At 45.3% G+C, this 20,099-nt stretch overlaps 1 protein-coding gene across 2 annotated transcripts in view; it reads right to left on the reverse strand.

The window, feature by feature from the left end:
• LOC126184592 (cyclic AMP-responsive element-binding protein 5) overlaps positions 1-20,099 on the reverse strand; it is a 150,029-nt gene that overhangs the window by 59,834 nt on the left and 70,096 nt on the right. For both annotated transcript variants that reach the window (XM_049927033.1, XM_049927034.1), the window contains exons 7-8: positions 12,449-12,586; positions 3,868-3,942 (exon numbers count right to left, since the gene is read on the reverse strand). In XM_049927033.1, coding sequence (XP_049782990.1) covers positions 3,868-3,942; positions 12,449-12,586 — 213 coding nt within the window. The remainder of the gene's footprint in view (positions 1-3,867; positions 3,943-12,448; positions 12,587-20,099) is intronic.

Consider the following 20,099-nt stretch of genomic DNA (forward strand, 5'->3'; position numbering starts at 1 on the left):
CGTAATAATGATCACACGTCAGTTACGGGGATGCTGATCTCCACAAGCAGTTTCTGTGCAGCCTGTTTCGCCAGCCTGTAGGCAAGTTTATTTCCTGGGATTTCGACATGACTTGGGGTCCACACAAACACCATGGGACGATCAGACCATTCCACGGCACACGGGGACTCCTGGATGGTCGCTATCATAGGATGGTGAGGGTGGCACTGGTCGATAGTTTGTAGGCTGCTCAAGGCGTATGTACACAAGACAAATGACTCGCCAGGGCATGAGCGAATGTGCTCAAGAGCAAGAGATATGGCCGCCAGCTCTGCAGTGTAAACACAGCAGCCATTAAGCAAGGAGTGCTGTTCAATATGTCCTCCATGAACATATGCAAAGCCAATGGGAGAGCCGCAGGGTTAACAGAGTCCTTAGGGCCATGTGAAAGGTCCAGGCAAAGCTTCAACCTAGGTTTACACCATGGAGGTGTACGTGAATGGACCTCGAGGAGAGGTGGTAAAGGCAAGGACTCCAGTTCAGAGAGAAGAGACCGGATGCAAACTGCAATCGTGAGTCCTGACCTGGGTCACCGATGTGGGAGATGAACCGCCATGGGTGGGAAAAGGAGACGGTAATTTGGATACGCAGGAGAACTAAAAAGTGTGTAACATAACTGGCAGGCAGTTGCACACATTGGATCTGCAATCGAGGGACTCCGGCCTCCACCAGGACACTGGGCACTGGACTTGTTCTAAAAGCTCCCATCTCTAGGCAAACGCCACAGTGGTGCACTGGGTTGAGTACACGCAACACTGAGGGTGCCACTGAACCGTGAACCAGACTCCCATAGTCAAGGCAGGATTGAACAAGGGCTCTGTAGAGCTGCAGCAGCATAGAGCAAACTGTACCCCAGTTGGTGTTGCTCAGACAGTGCAGGTCACTGAGGTGCTGCCAGCACTTCCACTTAAGCTGACAAAGGTGAGGTAACCAAGTCAATCGGGTGTTGAAAACCAGTCCTAAGAATCAATATGTCTCCACTACAGTGAGTGGATTGTCATTAAGGTAAATTTCTGGTCCCAGATGAACGGTACGTCACCGAGAGGAAGTGCATGACACACGACTTTGCGGCTGCAAACTGTAAGCTGTGGGCTAGAGCCCATGACTGCACCTTGTGAATAGCTCCCTGTAAGCACCGTTCAGCAACACCAGTACCGGAGGAGCAATACAAAATGCTGTGTACAGAGAAGGTGAGACCAACAGCCCTACAGCTGCTGCTAGACCATTAATAGCCACTAAAAATAGAGACACACTCAATATGGAGCCCTGCGGAACACTATTCTCCTGAATACGGGGAGGGGGGGGGGGGGGGGGGGGGGCAAAATGGAAGGCACCAACTTGGACACGGAAAGTATGGGGCGATAGGAAATTTTGGATAAAAATTGGAAGCGGGCCACGGAGATCTCACTCATACAATGTGGCAAGGATATGATATAGCCAGGTTGTGTTGTATGCTTTACCTAAGTCAAAAATGACGACAACCAGGTGTTGGCATCTGCAAAAGGCTGTTCGGACAGCAGACTCAAGGTACACAAGATTATCAGTGGTATAGCGACCCTCGAGGAATTCACCCTGACATAGAGCCAATAGGCCACGTGACTCCAGGACCCAACCCAACCATTGACACATCATACATTCTAGCAGCTTACAAAGAATGGTGGTGAGGCTAATGGGCTGACAGTTATTCACATCAAGCTGGTTCCTATTGGGTTTGAGCAATGGAATGGTGGTGCTCTCCCACCATTGCGATGGAAAGACGATATTGAACCAGATCCGGTTGAAGATGACAAGGAGATGTCGCTTGTAGTCAGACAAAAGATGTTTCATCGTCTGACTGTGGATATGATGCAGCACAGGAGCTGTGTTAGGGCAATGTGCAAGGGCGCTGAGGATCTCCCACTCTGTAAATGGGGCGTTATAGGGTTCACTGTGGAGTGTAGCGAACGAGGGGACTTTCCTTCCCATCCACCGTTTGAGGGTGTGAAAGGCTGGGGGATAATTCTCCGATGCAGAGGCTCGAGCATAGTGCTCACCAAAGTGCTCAGCAATCGCAGTTGCATCGGTAGATAACATGCCATTGATGTTAATGCCAGGGACCTGTTGGGGTCTGGTACCCAAAAAGGCATCTGATCTTCGTCCACACTTGGGAAGGTGACTATGGCACCCAATGGTCGACACATACCTCTCCCAACACTCCTGTTTCCATTGTTTTATAAGCTGGCGAACGCGAGCACAAAGCCGCTTATGTCACTGTACAGGTCGCTGATGCTCTTTAATTGCCTCAGCGACTTCCGGCAACCACGAAGGGACTGTCTTTTGCTGGGGGCACCCTAAAGAAGTAGGGATCGCGCTTTTCGCAGCTGAAACGATCGTAGTGACCTGCTCCACCACAACATTGATGGCACAATGTGGGGTAGATTCAATGGTGACAGCAGAGATGAAGACTACCCAGTCTACCTTGTGTAAAGCCCATATGGGTAGGCGTCAGTGGGCATGATGCCAGGGTAGTGACAGGAAGATGGGGAAATCATCATTTCCACACAGGTCGTCATGAGCTCTCCAGTGGATAGATGGGAGAAGGCCAGGACTGCAGACCAAGAGATCAATGGCCAAATATGTGCCATGTGCCACACTGAAATGTGTGGGGGCACCAATATTTAAGAGGCACAGGTCGAGGGGGGAAAGTAAATTTTTGACATCTCTACCTTGGCCAGTAAGCACAGTGCCAGCCCACAAGGGGTTACGGGCATTAAAATCTCCCAAAAGTAGGAAAGGTTTGGGGAGTTGATCAATCAGTGCAACCAATAAGTTCAGGGGTACTGCACCATCTGGAGGGAGATATATGTTGCAGACAGTTCATATCCTGACAGCCACAGCTTCAAGATGAGTTTGAAGGCACAGGTCCACTACATACTGTTTTCAGGACATAAACGCAAACTCCACCTGACACTCTATTATATTCACTACGGTTCTTGTGATATCCCCTGTAGCCAGTTTGCTTATGGTCGCAGCCAACTGCCAGTGTATAGTGTATGTACTTTACACTATATCAGTTGGAAAATAAATCTGCCAATGTATTTTTACCACACTGAAAATCTTCCCATAATGTGCAAATTGAGTTATTTTTGGTACTATTTCTACGCTAAGTACCTTGTCGGTTCTCCTTGTAGCATTGTTAGGTATGGGTCACACAGCTATGAATGCCCACAAAATGTTGAAATCAATAGTCTGGAGATTTTATAATTACCGAATTGTGTGGGAAAAAAATAATAATATCGAGAAACATCTTATATCAGTGAAGCACTCTATTCACCAACAGGTAAACGCTGCTGCTTCACACCAGAAACAATCATTTGCTTCACATTTAAACTGAGTCAAAAGAAGAAAACAAGCAAAGACATTTTTGAAAAAAACTGTTGAAGTTTTTGCAAAAGAAAATGTGCCAATCATAAAGCTCCCCAATCACCACTTTTTTTAACAGCCAATTAAAAAAAAGGCCAGCATGTAAGCACACAGCCATATTTACATATGAATGTATAATGTGAATGTAAAACGGCTCTCTTCACATCATTACAATTAATCGCATAAATGGTCCATGGAACATGAAACTGACTAACACAGCACTAAGGCTTTGTCTTCCACTGTGTAGCATGACACACTTTTAAATATGAATGTCTAATCACTTACAAATAAAAAAAGAAAAAAAATACATGCAAATTTCACCAAAAATAGATGCTACATTCAGGTCCCTAGTCATAGACAGTTCGTGAGAGACTATACAGAAAATACTGTACATACTTTTTACAGGCAAAATAAATCAGTACCTACCTGCTCTGAAGATGACTGACCAGGAGTGCTTGTAGTGGATACTTTATTATTATTTGTCAATGTCTGCTTTAATTTCTGCAACAAATAAATATACTTTTAAGAAACATATACAACTAACACCTTTAGACTGAGCATAATAGATCACAACCGCTGATACTTTAAAAAAAAAAAAAATCTTGTAATAGGTTGAAGAAGGAAGAAGAAATGCTAAACAAAATTGAAGTTAACAAATAAAGAACTAAATGGCATAACCATCTTCATGGTGGCACAAATGGTTTACTCAGACATCAAACTCTAGAAAAACCAACAACTGCAGAAAGAATAAATTATCAAAGAAATACCTGGAGTAACTGCAAACTATAACATCAATAATTTAAGCATGATGACAGTGGCAATGAGAGTTTTCTTCTTCTTCCCACGAAAAAAATTACAATGGCAAGATGTGATAACTTATGAATAAAGGGATTGTATTTTTAATTCATTAATGGTTTTATTAAACCAAGAGTATTCTAAAATGAAATTCCATAATGTGATAATCATACCTCATTCAACCCATTGCACCAGTGCCCTGTTATATTTCACTAACATTGACACAATGAAAGGTGGATCATCTCATGTATCTGGAATTAGGTTAGGTGGAAGTGAAATTAAATTAATACCAATAATTGTTATGTGATGCTGAAAATGTGGGAAGGTATGCAGAAACAAATAGTTACATGTGTTGTGTCTACAAAGAGTCAACTGTATCAAATGTAAAACTCTGAATAATATTTTGTAAAAAGCAGCTCAATTATTAATTTCATTCATGTCACCCAAAGCATTCAAAATATACGCTGTAACAATACTGAAATATATAATAAAATCACTCAACAACAAGAATTAAATGACTTCAGAATTATGGACAAGTAATGATGTGAACTTCACATTCAAAATATATGCTGCAACAATACTGACATATACATTACTATCATTCAACAACCAGAATTAAATGACTTCAGAATTATAGTCAAGTAATGATGTGAACTTGTTTTCTACACTGACATTTTTGCTGTAGAGCACCCACAATTTGAACATGTTACAGGTTCCATATGCTACAGTAATAGTCCACAACATGTTGTCATATATTTAGTCTGTGTGTAAGCTACAATCTCCCCATAATGTACTACTAAAACAAAGCCTGACAACTGAGATGATGATGATGATGATGATGACAATGACGACATGTTGTGAGTACACAACAGCAAGGTCTTTAGCACCTGTACAAAAACATAATGACGTGAATGGCAATAAAAGAGAATTCACAGAATTACAAATCTTCATCTACAATTAAATGTAATAAACACACAGATAGATACTAAAATAGTGTGTGTCAGGAACTGCATACAGCAGGCTGCCAGGTAAGATATGTCTGAGGACCAAAAAAAATTTCCTATTAAGCATGAGCCTTAGGAATTTGATAGTGTCAATGAACAGAAGAGCAATAGGCCCAAGGTGTAAAGACTGCAGAAGAAAATGATTGTGCCGCCAGAAATTCATAGAAATGGTTTTGTCAGTTTTTGAGAAATGAAAGCCTTTTTGATGCTCCATGAGTACAGACAATCGACACATTACTGAAGACGCCGCTCAATGAGACAGGTCTGTGCAGAACTGCCATAGGCGGCAAAATTGTCAAAGAAAAGGGAGCCAAGGATGCCGGGCGGGAGACAGGCCATTACAGGGTTAATGGTGATAGCAAAGAGGACGACGCTCAGGATGGAACCCTGAGGCACACCATTTTCCAGGATTAAGGTCTCCAACAAGGCAGAACCCACACATACCTTGAAAACTCAGTCTTTATAAAAATTCCTGGAGGAAATGGGGCAGGCAGCCATGGAAGCCTTATGTGTAGAGAGTACTAAGGATACCAGTCCTCCAATACATGTCGTATGCTTTCTCCGAATCAAAAAACATGGCCACAGTCTGAGATTTTCACAGAAAACCATTCATGACACGAGTGGACAAAGTGACAAGATGGTCAACTGCAGAACGGCACGCTTGGAATCCACACTGAGCAGTGGTTAGTAAATTGCGAGACTTGAGCCACCACACCAGCCATGCGTGAATCATATGTTCCATCACCTTGCAAACACAGCTGCTGAGAAAAATGGGGTGCTAGCCAGAAAGAAGGTCTTTGTCCTTATCGGGGTATGGGTGTGACACTGGTTTCATGCCAGGATCTCGGAAACATGTCCTCTGCCCTGATGTGGTTATACATACTAAGCAGAAAGGGCTTGCCTGCAAGAGAAAGGTGCTGGAACATCTGAATGTGAACAGCGTCTGGCCCTAGGGTGTAGCATCAGGATGAAGTGAGAGCATGAGCTAGCTCCCTCATAGTATAGGTGCCATTGTAGCACTCACGATTCTGGGAAGAGAAGGGTATCGCCCGAGCCTCCTCCACTTGTTTCCAATGGTGGAAGACAGGGTGATAATGGGAGGAGCTCGAAATCTCCACAAAATGGCGGCCCAATGTGTTGGAGACAGAAACAGGGTCCACAACAACATCATCTGCTACTGTCAGGCCGGAAATTGGCGAAGTAATCTCGGTCCCAGAGGACTGTCAGAGGTTGGCCCACACGACAGAAGAGGGAGGGGAACTGTTAAAAGAACTAGTGAATGAAATCCAGCAAGCTTTTTTGCTATCCCGAAGAATGCGACGCCCCTTTTCACATATCTGTTTATACAGATTGCAGTTTACCATCGTAGGATGACGGCTGAAAACAGAGAGAGCACACCTCCACATGCGAATTGTGTCACGGCACGACTAAGGCCACCAATGGACTGGGGAATGGCGTGGTAAAGAGGAAGTGCGAGGAATCGAACATTCTGCGGCAGTAAGGATAACTTTTGTAAGATATTCCACCTGGTCATCACAACAGGGGAAATGTTCTTCATCGAAGGTACACAGGGAGGAGGAAATCCTCCAGTTGGCCTTAGTAAGCTGCCCTTTGGGTGTGCGTATAGGTCGTGTAGGAGTCAGCAAACGGATAGCACATGGGAAATGGTCGCTCAAGTACGTGTCAGAGAGAACGGACCACTAGAGACAATGGGCATGCTGAGCAGTGCAGACAAATATGTGCAAATAGGAATAGTGTGCTAAAAGAAACATAGGTACTCCTGTGCTAAGGCAGAAGAGGTTAAATTGATTAAGAAGGTAAACCACGATGGCAGCTCTCTGACAGGTTGTGAAAGAACCCCAAAGGGGATGGTGCGCATTAAGTCACCAAGCAGCAGAAAGGGGTGAGATAGTTGGCCACTAAGCTGGAGGAAATCCATCGAATGATGGAAGGATGTAAACAATACAAAGAGAAAAGGTCAAGTAGGGAAGGAAAAGGCAAACTGCAACAGCTTGAAGGTGGGTAGTCAGGGAGGTGGGTTGACTACGAACACCATTGTGTATGAGCAGCACAACTCCCCCACGAGATGGAATGCCGACATTTGGGAGGAGGCCAAAACGGACCGGGAAGAAATCTGAGAGATCAAAGCAGTCATGAGGACACAATCTTGTTTCCTGAAGGCAGAGAACAAGTGGGTGCTGTGATTCAGAGAGCAGCTGTAAATACTCTTTGTTGGATTGAAGGCCGCAAACATATCATTGGAGGAGATTAGTGACAAAGAAAAAATGAAGGGGTGTCAGTGTGGCGGCTGCCGAATGCCAGCCTTCAAAGACTCAGTGCTACACGGCCCAGAGGAAGGAGGATCCTGCTCCACGAGGTCTACAGCAGTGTCGGCATTCACCTGCTGTCGGCCTGCAGAGTCCAGGGCTGAAATGCAGTAGGTGGTGCACACGAGCGACACAGAGGTCGGCCGGGGGGTATCACGTGGTGACACTGTCGAAGAGGATCTCCGAGTCAGTGAAGGACAAAACCTTTTACCTTTGTTTGAATTTTTAGAGCCTTTCCAGTTAGCATAGAAAGACTCAGATGTTGGTTGGCTGGAGGGACATAGGAAGTCTTCACAGGAGTATTCCTTCAGTCCTTTCTGTTCTGCCGGTCGTGTAGACGGTGACTTCGCCCCGTGAGGAGAACGTTCGGTGGCATGCCGTACGGCTAGAGGAGCAGATGCGGATGCTACCGTGACGCTGGGCGATTTCGTAACTGTGGTGCTAAATTTGAGATCACACGTCTGTCTGGCCACGTCCTTCGTGGAGCGAGGCACAGCAAGAACAGTAATATTGGTGCCAGACGGTAGAATGCTGGGTTTCTGACTAGCTGACAACTTGCGAGCAACCAGATAAGGCACTTCTTCCTTCACCCCGATCGCCCGGGCAGCCCGCTCATCGACATACGTGGGACGACTGTGGGAGGAGGCAGCACGGTCACCGTTGCAGTTGATGCAGCAGGGAGGACGAGGCGGACAGTTGCCCTAATGAGCATCCCTACCACAGGTTACACATTTGGCTAGGTGTCGACAGGACTCTCGCATGTGGTTGTGATGATGACACTGGTAGCGGCACATCAGGTTCGCAATATATAGTCTGACTGTGATAACTCCATAATCTGCTTGGATCTTTGATGGAAGAACCACTCTAGCAAATGTGAGAAAAAGAGTGCATGTGCGCACTACAGAGGCACCTACTTTTTTCATCACACAATGGATGGCAATGACACAGTGGATTTCAGCCCCGTTCAGACCATCAAGCAACCTAGTGTAAATAACACCACAGGAAGAATTCAGTGTTCGGCGGGCCTCGACACAAACTGGAGAGCCACAGAGGAGCGAAGCTGCAAGTAGTTGTTACGCTTGAGAATTAGAAGTAGTCTCCAAAAGCAAAGTGCCATTGTGTAAACGAGGGCAGGATTTCACAGGGCTAGCAACTGCATCGACACCTTTCTGAATAATAAATGGATTTACTGTAGCGGAGGACTGATAGTCTTCAGTACATGAAACCACGAGGAAACTCAGTGCAGCCGGGAGCGTCTTTGAATCGTTAGCCTCATTCCATTTAAGTTTTGCAGCCAATGACTGTGAAGCTGATGACTGGCTCATTGCAAGAAAATCCCCCGTGATTGCCAGTGTCTCCAATGGCGTATTCCTTCCTTCAGAAGGGGGCACTCCTACCTTATGTGATTGTTCACACCTCCTGAACACCTGACAGAGGGACCAATTGACAATTTGCTGAAAACTTGAGAAAATTTGGTGCTACATAAAATCATTAAGTGGGTTGAAGGCTTCTATCCAATCACTCATCACTGGGATGACATTAGAAGACAGCACGGCGACATGCAAAATCTTAAATTTCACGCTTAAAAAATAATTCATTCAGTAGGACCACACAGAGAGGCCGCTGTTTGACCATCACACAGAATTCTGTGTGGAGGACATAGAAACGGGCTTCCCTGGTGTTGAAAAGCAACTGAAAAAGTTGAAAACATATAAGTCACCAGGTCCACATGGAGCCGCAATTCAGTTTTACAGAGAATACTCTACAGCATTGGCCCCTAACCTAGCTTGTATTACTCGTGACTCTCTCAGCCGGTGCAAAGTCTCAAGTGACTGGAAAAACACACAGGTGACTGCTGTATACAGGGTGTTACAAAAAGGTACAGCCAAACTTTCAGGAAACATTCCTCACACACAAAGAAAGAAAATATGTTATGTGGACATGTGTCCGTAAATGCTTTTTTTCCATGTTAGAGCTCATTTTATTACTTCTCTTCAAATCACATTAATCATGGAATGGAAACACACAGCAACAGAACATACCAGCGTGACTTCAAACACCTTGTTACAGGAAATGTTCAAAATGTCAATCTGTTAGTGAGGATACATGCATCCACCATCTGTCGCATGGAATCCCTGATGAGCTAATGCAGCCCTGGACAATGGCGTATTGTATCACAGTCATCCACAATACTAGCACAAAGAGTCTCTACATTTGGTACCAGGGTTGCGTAGACAAGAGGTTTCAAATGCCCCCATAAATGAAAGTCAAGAGGGTTGAGGTCAGGAGAGCCTGGAGGCCATGGAATTGGTCCACCTCTACCAATCCATCGGTCACTGAATCTGTTGTTGAGAACTGTACGAACACTTCGACTGAAATGTGCAGGAGCTCCATCGTGCATAAACCACATGTTGTGTCGTACTTGTAAAGGCACATGTTCTAGCAGCAGCACAGGTAGAGTATCCGGTATGTAATCATAATAACGTGCTCCACTGAGTGTAGGAGGAAGAACATGGGGCCCACACAAGACATCACCAACAATGCCTGCCCAAACGTTCACAGAAAATCTGTGTTGATGATGTGATTCCACAACTGCGTGCGGATTTTCGTCAGCCCACACATGTTGAATGTGAAAATTTACGATTTGATCACGTTGGAATGAAGCCTCATCCGTAAAGAGAACATTTGCACTGAAATGAGGATTGACACATTGTTGGATGAACCATTCACAGAAGTGTACCCGTGGAGGCCAATCAGCTGCTGATAGTGCCTGCACACGCTGTACATGGTACGGAAACAACTGGTTCTCCCATAGCACTCTCCATACAGTGACGTGGTCAACGTTACCTTGTACAGCAGCAACTTCTCTGATTCTGACATTAGGGTTATCGTCAACTGCACGAAGAATTTCCTCGTCCACTGCAGGTGTCCTCGTCGTTCTAGGTCTTCCCCAGTCGCGAGTCATAGGCTGGAATGTTCCGTACTCCCTAAGACGCTGATCAATTGCTTCAAACGCCTTCCTGTCGGGACACCTGCGTTCTGGAAATCTGTCTCGATACAAACGTACTGTGCCACGGCTATTGCCCTGTGCTAATCCATACATCAAATGGGCATCTGCCAACTCCGCATTTGTAAACATTGCACTGACTGCAAAACCATGTTCGTGATGAACACTAACCTGTTGATGCTACGTACTGATGTGCTTGATGCTAGTACTGTAGAGCAATGAGTCACATGTCAACACAAGCACTGAAGTCAACATTACCTTCCTTCAATTGGGCCAACTGGCAGTGAATTGAGGAAGTACAGTACATACTGACGAAAATAAAATGAGCTCTAACATGGAAATTAAGCGTTTCCGGACACATGTCCACATAACATCTTTTCTTTATTTGTGTGTGAGGAATGTTTCCTGAAAGTTTGGCCGTACCTTTCTGTAACACCCTGTATAAGAATTTAATAAGAGACCCATATCCTTGACATCGGTTTGCTGCAGAATTCTTGAACACATTCCAAGTTCAAACCAATCTGTGACTGTTCAGGGACAGTCCTGTTTTATTGTCAGACATTTGGGAAAGTGCAGCTCATCTACAAAGGAGACCGCATGTAGAAGAAGTGTGTGACCCATTCTCTAGTACTGCTTGAGTGCTTAGGATCCCCAACCGGTTCGATTAAAAGATGACATTGAGGCAATTCAGAAGTTTGCTGCTAAATTTATTACCGCTTGTTTTGATCACTATGAGAGGGTTACAGAGATGCTTCGTGAACTCAAACTGGAGTACCTGGAGATAAGATTACATTATTTTTGTGAAATACTATTGAGAAAATTTAGAGACCAGGTATTTATAGCTGACTGCAGAACAAATCTACTGCTAGCAATGTAAATTTGCGTAAGGACCTCAAAGACACGATAAGAGAAATTAGGGCTGGTACAGAGGCTTATAGACAGTTGTTCCTCTCTCGCTCTATTTGTGAGTGGACTAGGAAAAAAAATTACTAGTAGCTGCACACAGTTTCCTTTGACATACACCATACGTGCTTACAGAGTATGTATGTAGATGCAGACATGGACTACGAAGCATTGTGTTCAGCGATGAATCGCCAGTTCTGCACTACCCTGGATAGCCTAACTGTAATCGGTTAGCTCGGGAGCGACCTAGGAAGAGGTCACGTGTTTTGGAGAATCACAGCTGTGTTACTCACAGCACCACAATGAGGGAATCCATTAGGAACACCTTCAGGTTATGGCAGGTAGAGACTGATAGAACTCTGATGGTGCAATGGTATGTTACAGGCGTCCCGCATCCTAACGTGTTTCCTCTCATGCAACAGAATCATGGTGACATTTTTCAACAGGACAATGCTCATCCAGACACGACACATCTCTCTAGAAACTGTCATAGTACTCCCATGAGCAGTAAGATCCCCAGATATGTTCCAGATAGAACAGGGGTGGGACTAGCTTGAACATCAACTCTCCTCCAGGATTTAAAGGAACAGTTACAACAGTTGTGGGCCATCTTTCCTCTGGAGAGGCTACGGAGGCTTAATGACACCATTCACAATTGAATCAGTGCATGGTACTGGTAAGAGGGCTCACACTGCCCGTAAATTTGACTTGATAATGCTCTCATTAGAGTAACACCATGTACCCTCTCAACTCGTGAAGTTTCATTCTGTTTCCTCCTACCCTTCTTGGTGCTTTGCTTTACTCATATATATATGTGTGTGTGTGTGTGTGTGTGTGTGTGTGTGTGTGTGTGTGTGTGTGTGGGCGGGCGGGGCGGGCGGACGCGCTTGCGTACGTACATTCAAAATTTATTACTATACAAAACACATATGAGCCAAGAACAGACTATCAAACAAATATACAATTCTTACCATTTTAACTAGTGCAGATCCATCAGTTGGGACGACAGGTTTGCACACGGTTGGAACACATGTTGACATGTCAACTGATTGACTGTTGTCCTCATTACTGGTTGCCGAAGCACCCGAAGTTACAGATGTGACGATAGGCTTAAAAGTAAAATAGTGAGGTAAGTACCAGTAAACTGACATAAATTACATAATAAAAATGAGAAAATATCAATACATAATCCATACATCTTTAATATTTACATTTTAATATAAACGAAAAATTAGTCACTACTTCCAGAATGAGATTTTCACTCTGCAGCGGAGTGTGCGCTGATATGAAATGCCAGGAAGTTTCAGTCACTACTTCCTCTCACCTAGCAGGAAAGATAGCTTTGGTGCTTCTCTCTCCAATTAATAGACTGATGGAACAAACATGGACCAGAAAGCACAGCTTACATTCACATGCAGTCAGCATACAAGTGTTTTCAAATGTAACATTTAAGCCAGGAAATTTGGACAAACAATAACAAATTGATTGACAGGCACAATCCCTCGGAACCATTGCTCCTTATGTGCCATTACTCTACCATTACGTCTAGTAACCTGGCTTACAGGTTCACTTTGCAATGCCTATAGGTACCAGAACTGCTGTGACTGCAATAACAGGTGTAATCGAGATCTAAACTTGAACTATCTCAAAACATTACAACAGTTTCTTGGCTATGTTTCCAAAACATTCATTTTTTATGGGAACTGTGTCACATCTGAGGCAGGCAGTGGGATAGCTGTGAAGCAATAATGAATAGCATCCACATCACACTCACTTAACCCAAATCTAGTCTCACTAACATTGTTGCACATCAGCAACCTCTTAACTGAATGGACTGAGATGTTGATTGTGGAACATGAAAAAACATACCACAATCACCACGTACTATTGACCTTCTATTTTTAAGTACATTAATTCTGACTCCCCGATGTTATTTTAATCTGTATACTGAGCAAACAGTAAAGGAAACAAAAGAAAAATTTGGAGTAGGTATTAAAATCCATGGAGAAGAAATAAAAACTTTGAAGTTCGCCGATGACATTGTAATCTGTCAGAGACAGCAAAGGACCTGAAAGAGCAGCTGAACGGAATGGACAGTGTCTTGAAAGGAGGATATAAGATGAACATCAACAAAAGCAAAACAAGGATAATGGAATGTAGTTGAATTAAGTCGGGTGATGCTGAGGGAATTAGATTAGGAAATGAGATGCTTAAAATAGTAAGGGAGTTTTGCTGTTTGGGGAGCAAAGTAACTGGTGATGGTCGAAGTAGAGAGGATGGAAGTGAAACATGGACGATAAATAGTTTGGACAAGAAGAGAATAGAAGCTTTCGAAATGTGGTGCTACAGAAGAATCTTGATGGGTAGATCACGTAACTAATGAGGAGGTATTGTATAGAATTAGGGAGAAGAGAAATTTGTGGCACAACTTGACTAGAAGAAGGGATCGGTTGGTAGGACATGTTCTGAGGCATCAAGGGATCACCGATTTAGTATTGGAGGGCAGTGTGGAGGGTAAAAATCGTAGAGGGAGACCAAGAGATGAATACACTAAGCAGATTCAGAAGGATGTAGGTTGCAGTAGGTACTGGAAGATGAAGAAGCTTGCTCAGGATAGAGTAGCATGGAGAGCTGCATAAAAGCAGTCTCAGGACTGAAGACCACAACAACAACAATTCTGACTGTTTCCAAAACTCTTCGATTCTGTAATTTGGTGGCAGCATGTCAATAATATTCCAGAATTTACTTCAGGAGTAAAGAAGACCACTCACCGAATAGCAGAGGCATTGAGGTGTCAATATGCAAACACAAAAGAGAGAAAAACCCTGAAAGCTTTCAGCTTTATCAAGCTAGAGTACAAAAACACACCCACGTACATGAACACACCTGTGCCCCTACAATGTGCCTGCTGGGCACACAATGCTGAGATTGAATTTCGGCAGGTGAGCTACGGAGGGATGGGGTTTGTTCAGCTGGGGTGGGAAGGATAGGGGAGAGACAGGTGGGAGGTAGAAAGAAGGGTTGTGGGGTGAGTGAGCAGTGGCTTAGAGGTAGGCAGCAGGTGGGTTGGTTGGTTTGAAATGAAAGGGAAATCACCTTCATGGGTAAAACATAAACCAGCTCAGCCGTTCTGCTAGTGCCAGAGGTAGCTTGTCATGGAGATTAAGATGCCACTTCAAAGCAACTAAATTAGGACAGTCTATGAGTAAGTGGGTCACTGTCAGGCAAGCTCTGCATCAGCAGTGAGGAGGATCCTCACATCGGAGAATGTGGCTATGGGTCAGCCAAGTGTGGCCAATGTGGAGTTGACGGAGGATAGTGAATTCCCTGCGACAACCGTGCAGGGAAGACTATCATGTTGTCATAGTCTCCTTAATTGTCCTTAGTTTGTTCGGGGAGATCAAGGCAGACCATTCTGAGTTCTAGACTTCCAGCAATCAATGGCGTATAAATGACCAAAAGTCTGGTTCTGGGACTCCCATTTCCAGAATCGGCATCCTAATGATCAGATTGGCCAACCGATCAGCTCATTCATTTCCCAAAATCCCAACATAACCAGGGATCCAAACAAAAATGACTGGCCATCCAGCTTGATGGACAGAGACAAGATCCTGGATAGCCATAACCAATGAGTCAGGAGTGGAGCACTGGTCTATAGCCTAAAGGCTGTCAGTCACTACAGATTAGGATACACTTGCCAGTGCAAGAACGAACGTGGCTATGGGCTAGTTTAATGGCCATTAATTCAGCAGGGAAGTCACTGCAGCCGTTTGGCAGAGAGTGGAGTTCACTGCAGCGTGCCTGTGTGTATGCAAAGCCTGTTCGTCTGCTGACTGTTGAGCCATCTGTAAATACCACTTCCGAACCTGGATACATCTCAAGTACAGACAAGAACAGGCAACAAAAAATCATGAGGTCTATGGAATCTCCTGGACCAAAGGAGACTTCGAGTCAGACCCAAGGTCGGGGCACAAGCCATGGGGGCAGATGCGGTGTCTCCCTGACCAGAGGTGACAGTGGAGGTAGTTGCAGTTCTGGGTCATCATTGTGGGAGGTGGAAATCCCTTCCAGGAAAAAGGACATGGTAGGCGGGATGTTCAGGGAAGCTATGAATGCATATGGCGTAATTCAGCAGCTGTTGGTGGTGCCTGATAGGTAATAGAGGGACTCCAGTCTTGACTAGTAGACTTTTCACAGGGCTAGTTCAGAAGGCTCCTGTTGCAAGTCGGACCCCACAATGATGAACGGGGTCCAGTATCTGCAATAATGAGAGTAAAGCTGAACCATATGCAAGGCTCCCATAATCAAGACAGGATAGAATCAGGGCTTTGTAGAGCCAAAAAAGGGTGGAGCAATCTGCACCCTAGCTAGTGTTCCTGAGGCAGCAAAATGTATTTGGTGTCACCAGCACTTTCACTTAAGTTGGCAAAGGTGAGGAAGCCACATCAGCTGGGAATCTAACTTCAGTCCCAAAAAGTGGTGTGTCTCAACTACAAGAAGTAACTGATCATCTAGGTAAAGCTCTGGGAGTGGGTGGGCAGTACGATGACAACAGAAGTGCATCAAATGAGTCTTGGCAGCTAAAAACCGAAAGCAATACGTGAGAGGCCATGACTGTGACTTTTGTATGGCACCCTGTAGGCGACACTCAGCAACACTCATAGTATAGCAGCAATAATAAAAGCAAAAATTGTCAGCATATAAGGAGGGCAATACCAAAGACCCCACAGCCGTCGCTAGACCACTAATGACCACCAGAAAGGGGAGGGGGGGGGGGGGGGAGATGCTCAGTACTGAGTCCTGTGGGGCACCATATGGGGGTGGGGTGGGGTGGGGTGGGGTGGGGTGGGGTGGGGGTGGGGGGTACTGAGTGAAGCATCCACTTGAACCCAGAACATACAGTGCACTTGACCAAAATCTGGAGTGGACCCTGGAGAACCCACTCATGTAACAGAGTAAGTATGTGGTGATGCCATGTCATATCATAAGCCTTCCATAAGCAAAAAACAGACAGCGATGAGGTGCTGATGACGTGTAAAGGCTGTCCGGATGGTGGACTCCAGGTGAACCAAATTATCAGCAGTGGAGCGGCCTTTGCAAAAACTGCCTGTAGATGCAGATGCCCCAAGGCTCAAGGAGCCAACACACCTGCTTGCTGACCATGCATTCGAGCAACTCACAGCGAATGTCGGTAAGGCAGATTGGGCAACAACTGTCCTGCTCTATGGGGTTCTTACCCTGTTTCAGTACCAGAACTATCGCACTTTTTCGCCAATGAGATGGGAACTCGCCCTTGTTCCAGATCTGATTAAAGAGGGCAAGGCTGTGACACTGACAATCCACTGAGTGATGTTTCAGCATTTGGTTGTGGGTGCAGTCTGGCCCAGGGGCCGTATCGGGGCAATGGGTTATGACACTGGAGAGTTCTCATTCACTGAGTGGAACATTACATGGCTCCATGTGACAGGTTGTAACACATAAGTGCATTTGCTCCACCAGCTGTTTAATGAGCTGAAAGGTGGGGTGGTAGTTCTTAGATGCAAATGTGTGAGCATAAAGCTCAGCAAGATGTTCGGCAACAGTGTCGGGATCAGTATAAATGGCACCATCTAAAGAAATACTTGGTAAACCTGCAGGGGACTGGAAGCCATAAAGGCATCTGATCTTTGCCCATACCTGTGATGGAGAGATACGTGATCCAATGGTGGAAACGTACCATTCCAAGAATTCTTACCTTCTCCATTTTATGATGTTGCGGACACAGGCAGGGAGCCATTTAAAGGCAGTTAGGTGCTCCAATGAAGGGTTCCACTTATGGCATTGGAGAGCCTACCTACAACCTCTAATGGCTGCAGCTATCTCTGGGTTCCACCAGGGTACTGTCTTCTGACAGTGGGATCCTGGGGGAGAGGGGATGGTTTGGTAGGCTGCCAAAAGAATAGTTGCTATTCTATGCTGAACAGCCGCATCAATGCTGCCTTGCTGTGGGGAGCTAAGGATGACAGCAGAGGTCAACCTATCCCAGTCAGCATTATGGAGAACCCACCTGGGTGGGAGTCCATGGAAGCAACATTGAGGGAGGAACAGGAAGATCGGGAAGTGGTCGCTACAACAAAGGTCATTGAGGACCCTCCAGCAGATAGATGATAGACGACGAGAGCTGCAACAGGAGAGATCAATAACCGAATAAGTTCTGTGTGCCGTACTGAAGTGTGTGGTGGCAACAGAGTTCTAGAGGCAAAGATCAAGCCGTACCAGTAAAGATCTGATGTCTTTACTGAGGCCAATTATCATTGTCTCACCCCACAGAGGGTTATGGGGATTGAAGTCACCTAAGACTAGGAAAGGTGGGTGGCGCTAAGAGAGTAATTCTGACAGTACATCCTGGGACACATCATCATCAGGAGGGAGACGAATGTTATGGATGGTAAAATCCTGATGTGCCCTTATGCAAACAGCCACAGCCTCCAAAACTGTATCAAGAGGCACAATGTCACTGTATATAGAATCCAGCACATACGTACAAACTCCACCTGATTAACTCTCATAGCTGGTATGATTCTTGAAATAACCTCAGTAGCCACAAAGGGCAGGGGTCCGAGTTGCTGAAAACCACATTTCCTGGATGGCAGTACAGAATGCAGAATATATGCTTAAAAGCTGTCATACCTCAGCCAAGTGGTGGAAAAATCCATTGGAGGAACAGATTGTCTAAATAATGTGGGGGTATGAAGTGACTTGGGGGGAGGGGTTATGACCCAGATGTTGTGCTGCCACAAGCTAAGACATCAGGTGATCCACTGACATGGGTTCTGCAGCACATTGCCTGGGGAGATCTGGTGCCACAGGGGCCACCAGGCTCTCCATCTTGGGCACAGGAGGACATGCAGAGTCCATTGGTGTGGGGACCACTTGAGTTTCCTTCATCTTAGAGGACTTCTTTTTGTCCTCCTTCTCCTCCTTAGAAAACAAAGACTGAAAAGGTTTCCCTGGATTGATTTCAGGGATAGAGGAAGAATGAGAAGTCCGACAGCCAGCAGCCTGTGGTTTCTTCAGCCACTGGCTGGTGTCCAACTGTGGACCAGCAGGAACCATGGAAGGAAGACTCTCTTTCTAGCTAGAGAAGTGGGAGGAAGATGAGGCCCTGGGGGATGGGGACAGGTGTCCCTGGCAGATGAGGAGTCAATGCTCCTGAAGTTGGTGTGGTGGAAGGATCAGAAGGGGCCCCAACTGTGTGGGGGCAGCTCTTAGCGGGTGGCTCTGAGGGTTCACTGTAAGAGGTGCTACAGAGGAAAGACAGAGATGGCGACAATGTTGCGGATGTAACATAAGATTGAGTCATTTTTACTCATACTTTTTTCTGGCCTCTTTATATGTGAGCTTGTCCAGGATCTTATACTCTTGGATTTCATTCTCACACTTAAAAATGGAGCACTCTGGTGAACAGGGGGAATGAAGCTCACCAACATTTATAAAAATGGTGGGAGAGGCACAAGGAACGTTTGTGTGAAGAGGATGCCCACAATCCCTGCAGACAAGGGTGGCAGTGCAATGGGAAGACATATGTCAGAACTTCATACACCTGAATCATCTCATAAGAGGAGGAACATATCGTTTCACATCACATCTCTTGACCTTCTCAGGCAACATATTACCCTCGAAAGCCAAGACGACGGTCCCAGTAGCAACTCCGTTTTCTCTCGGTCCCCTACGGACACGACAGACAGAATGCACACCCTGTTGCTCTAAGTTAGCCTGCAGTTCATCATCAGATTGGAAAAGAAGATTACAGTGAAAGATGATGCTTCAACCATACTGAGACTGTGGTGAGGAAAGACAGCCACAGGAATGTCACCCAACTTTTCACAAGAGAGCAGTGCCTGTGACTGGGCAGGAGATGTTTTAATCAGGATGGAACTGCTCTTCATCATAGAGGTGGCTGCAACTTCCCCGTATTTGTCCTCAGTGTGCTCCACAAAAAATAACGGCTTTGCGGCCAAAAAGGAGTCCCTGTCAGTCCTCGTACAGACCAGGTATTGGGGTGGGGGATTCTGCTCCTAGTTGTCTAGTCCTGTGTTCCTCCCATGGCGTGACCAGGGAAGGGAATTCATTGGAATCATACTTCGTTGCATCATACGAGACCTTCCCATGCAAAAAGACTGCTGGAGTCGTGTGACCACTAGAGACGGGTAAACTCGTTCATCCTTGGGAACTAGTTCACTGGTGATCACTCTTTTTTGGGAACCGTACATTTTTACTCGTTCACTGTTCATATGTGCATGGTATATGGTTCTACTGAAAAACTGAAAATTAGTAGCATAGGTGCCTGAAGATGGAAGGCGCCAAGAGGGGCCCTTGCCTCCCCTCTTGAGTACAGAGTTTTTATTCATTACGAAATTCTCACACACTTGTAGAAGTAATTTTTGTGATTCTGCAAAACCTCTCGTTTAGGCAACTGTGGCATTATGTGGCTGATCACAGTGAAATAATATAAAGTGGCGAGCAAAAAATAGGCCCCGAGTACAGGCTGCTCGCCAATTACACACAATTTGTTGACCACTACAAGCAGAATAGATTAACATGTAATAATTACGCAGTAAAGAAATAACAAATAAGTTAATG

The sequence above is a fragment of the Schistocerca cancellata genome, chromosome 4 (assembly GCF_023864275.1).
Source record: "Schistocerca cancellata isolate TAMUIC-IGC-003103 chromosome 4, iqSchCanc2.1, whole genome shotgun sequence".
NCBI classification, from domain to species: domain Eukaryota; kingdom Metazoa; phylum Arthropoda; class Insecta; order Orthoptera; family Acrididae; genus Schistocerca; species Schistocerca cancellata.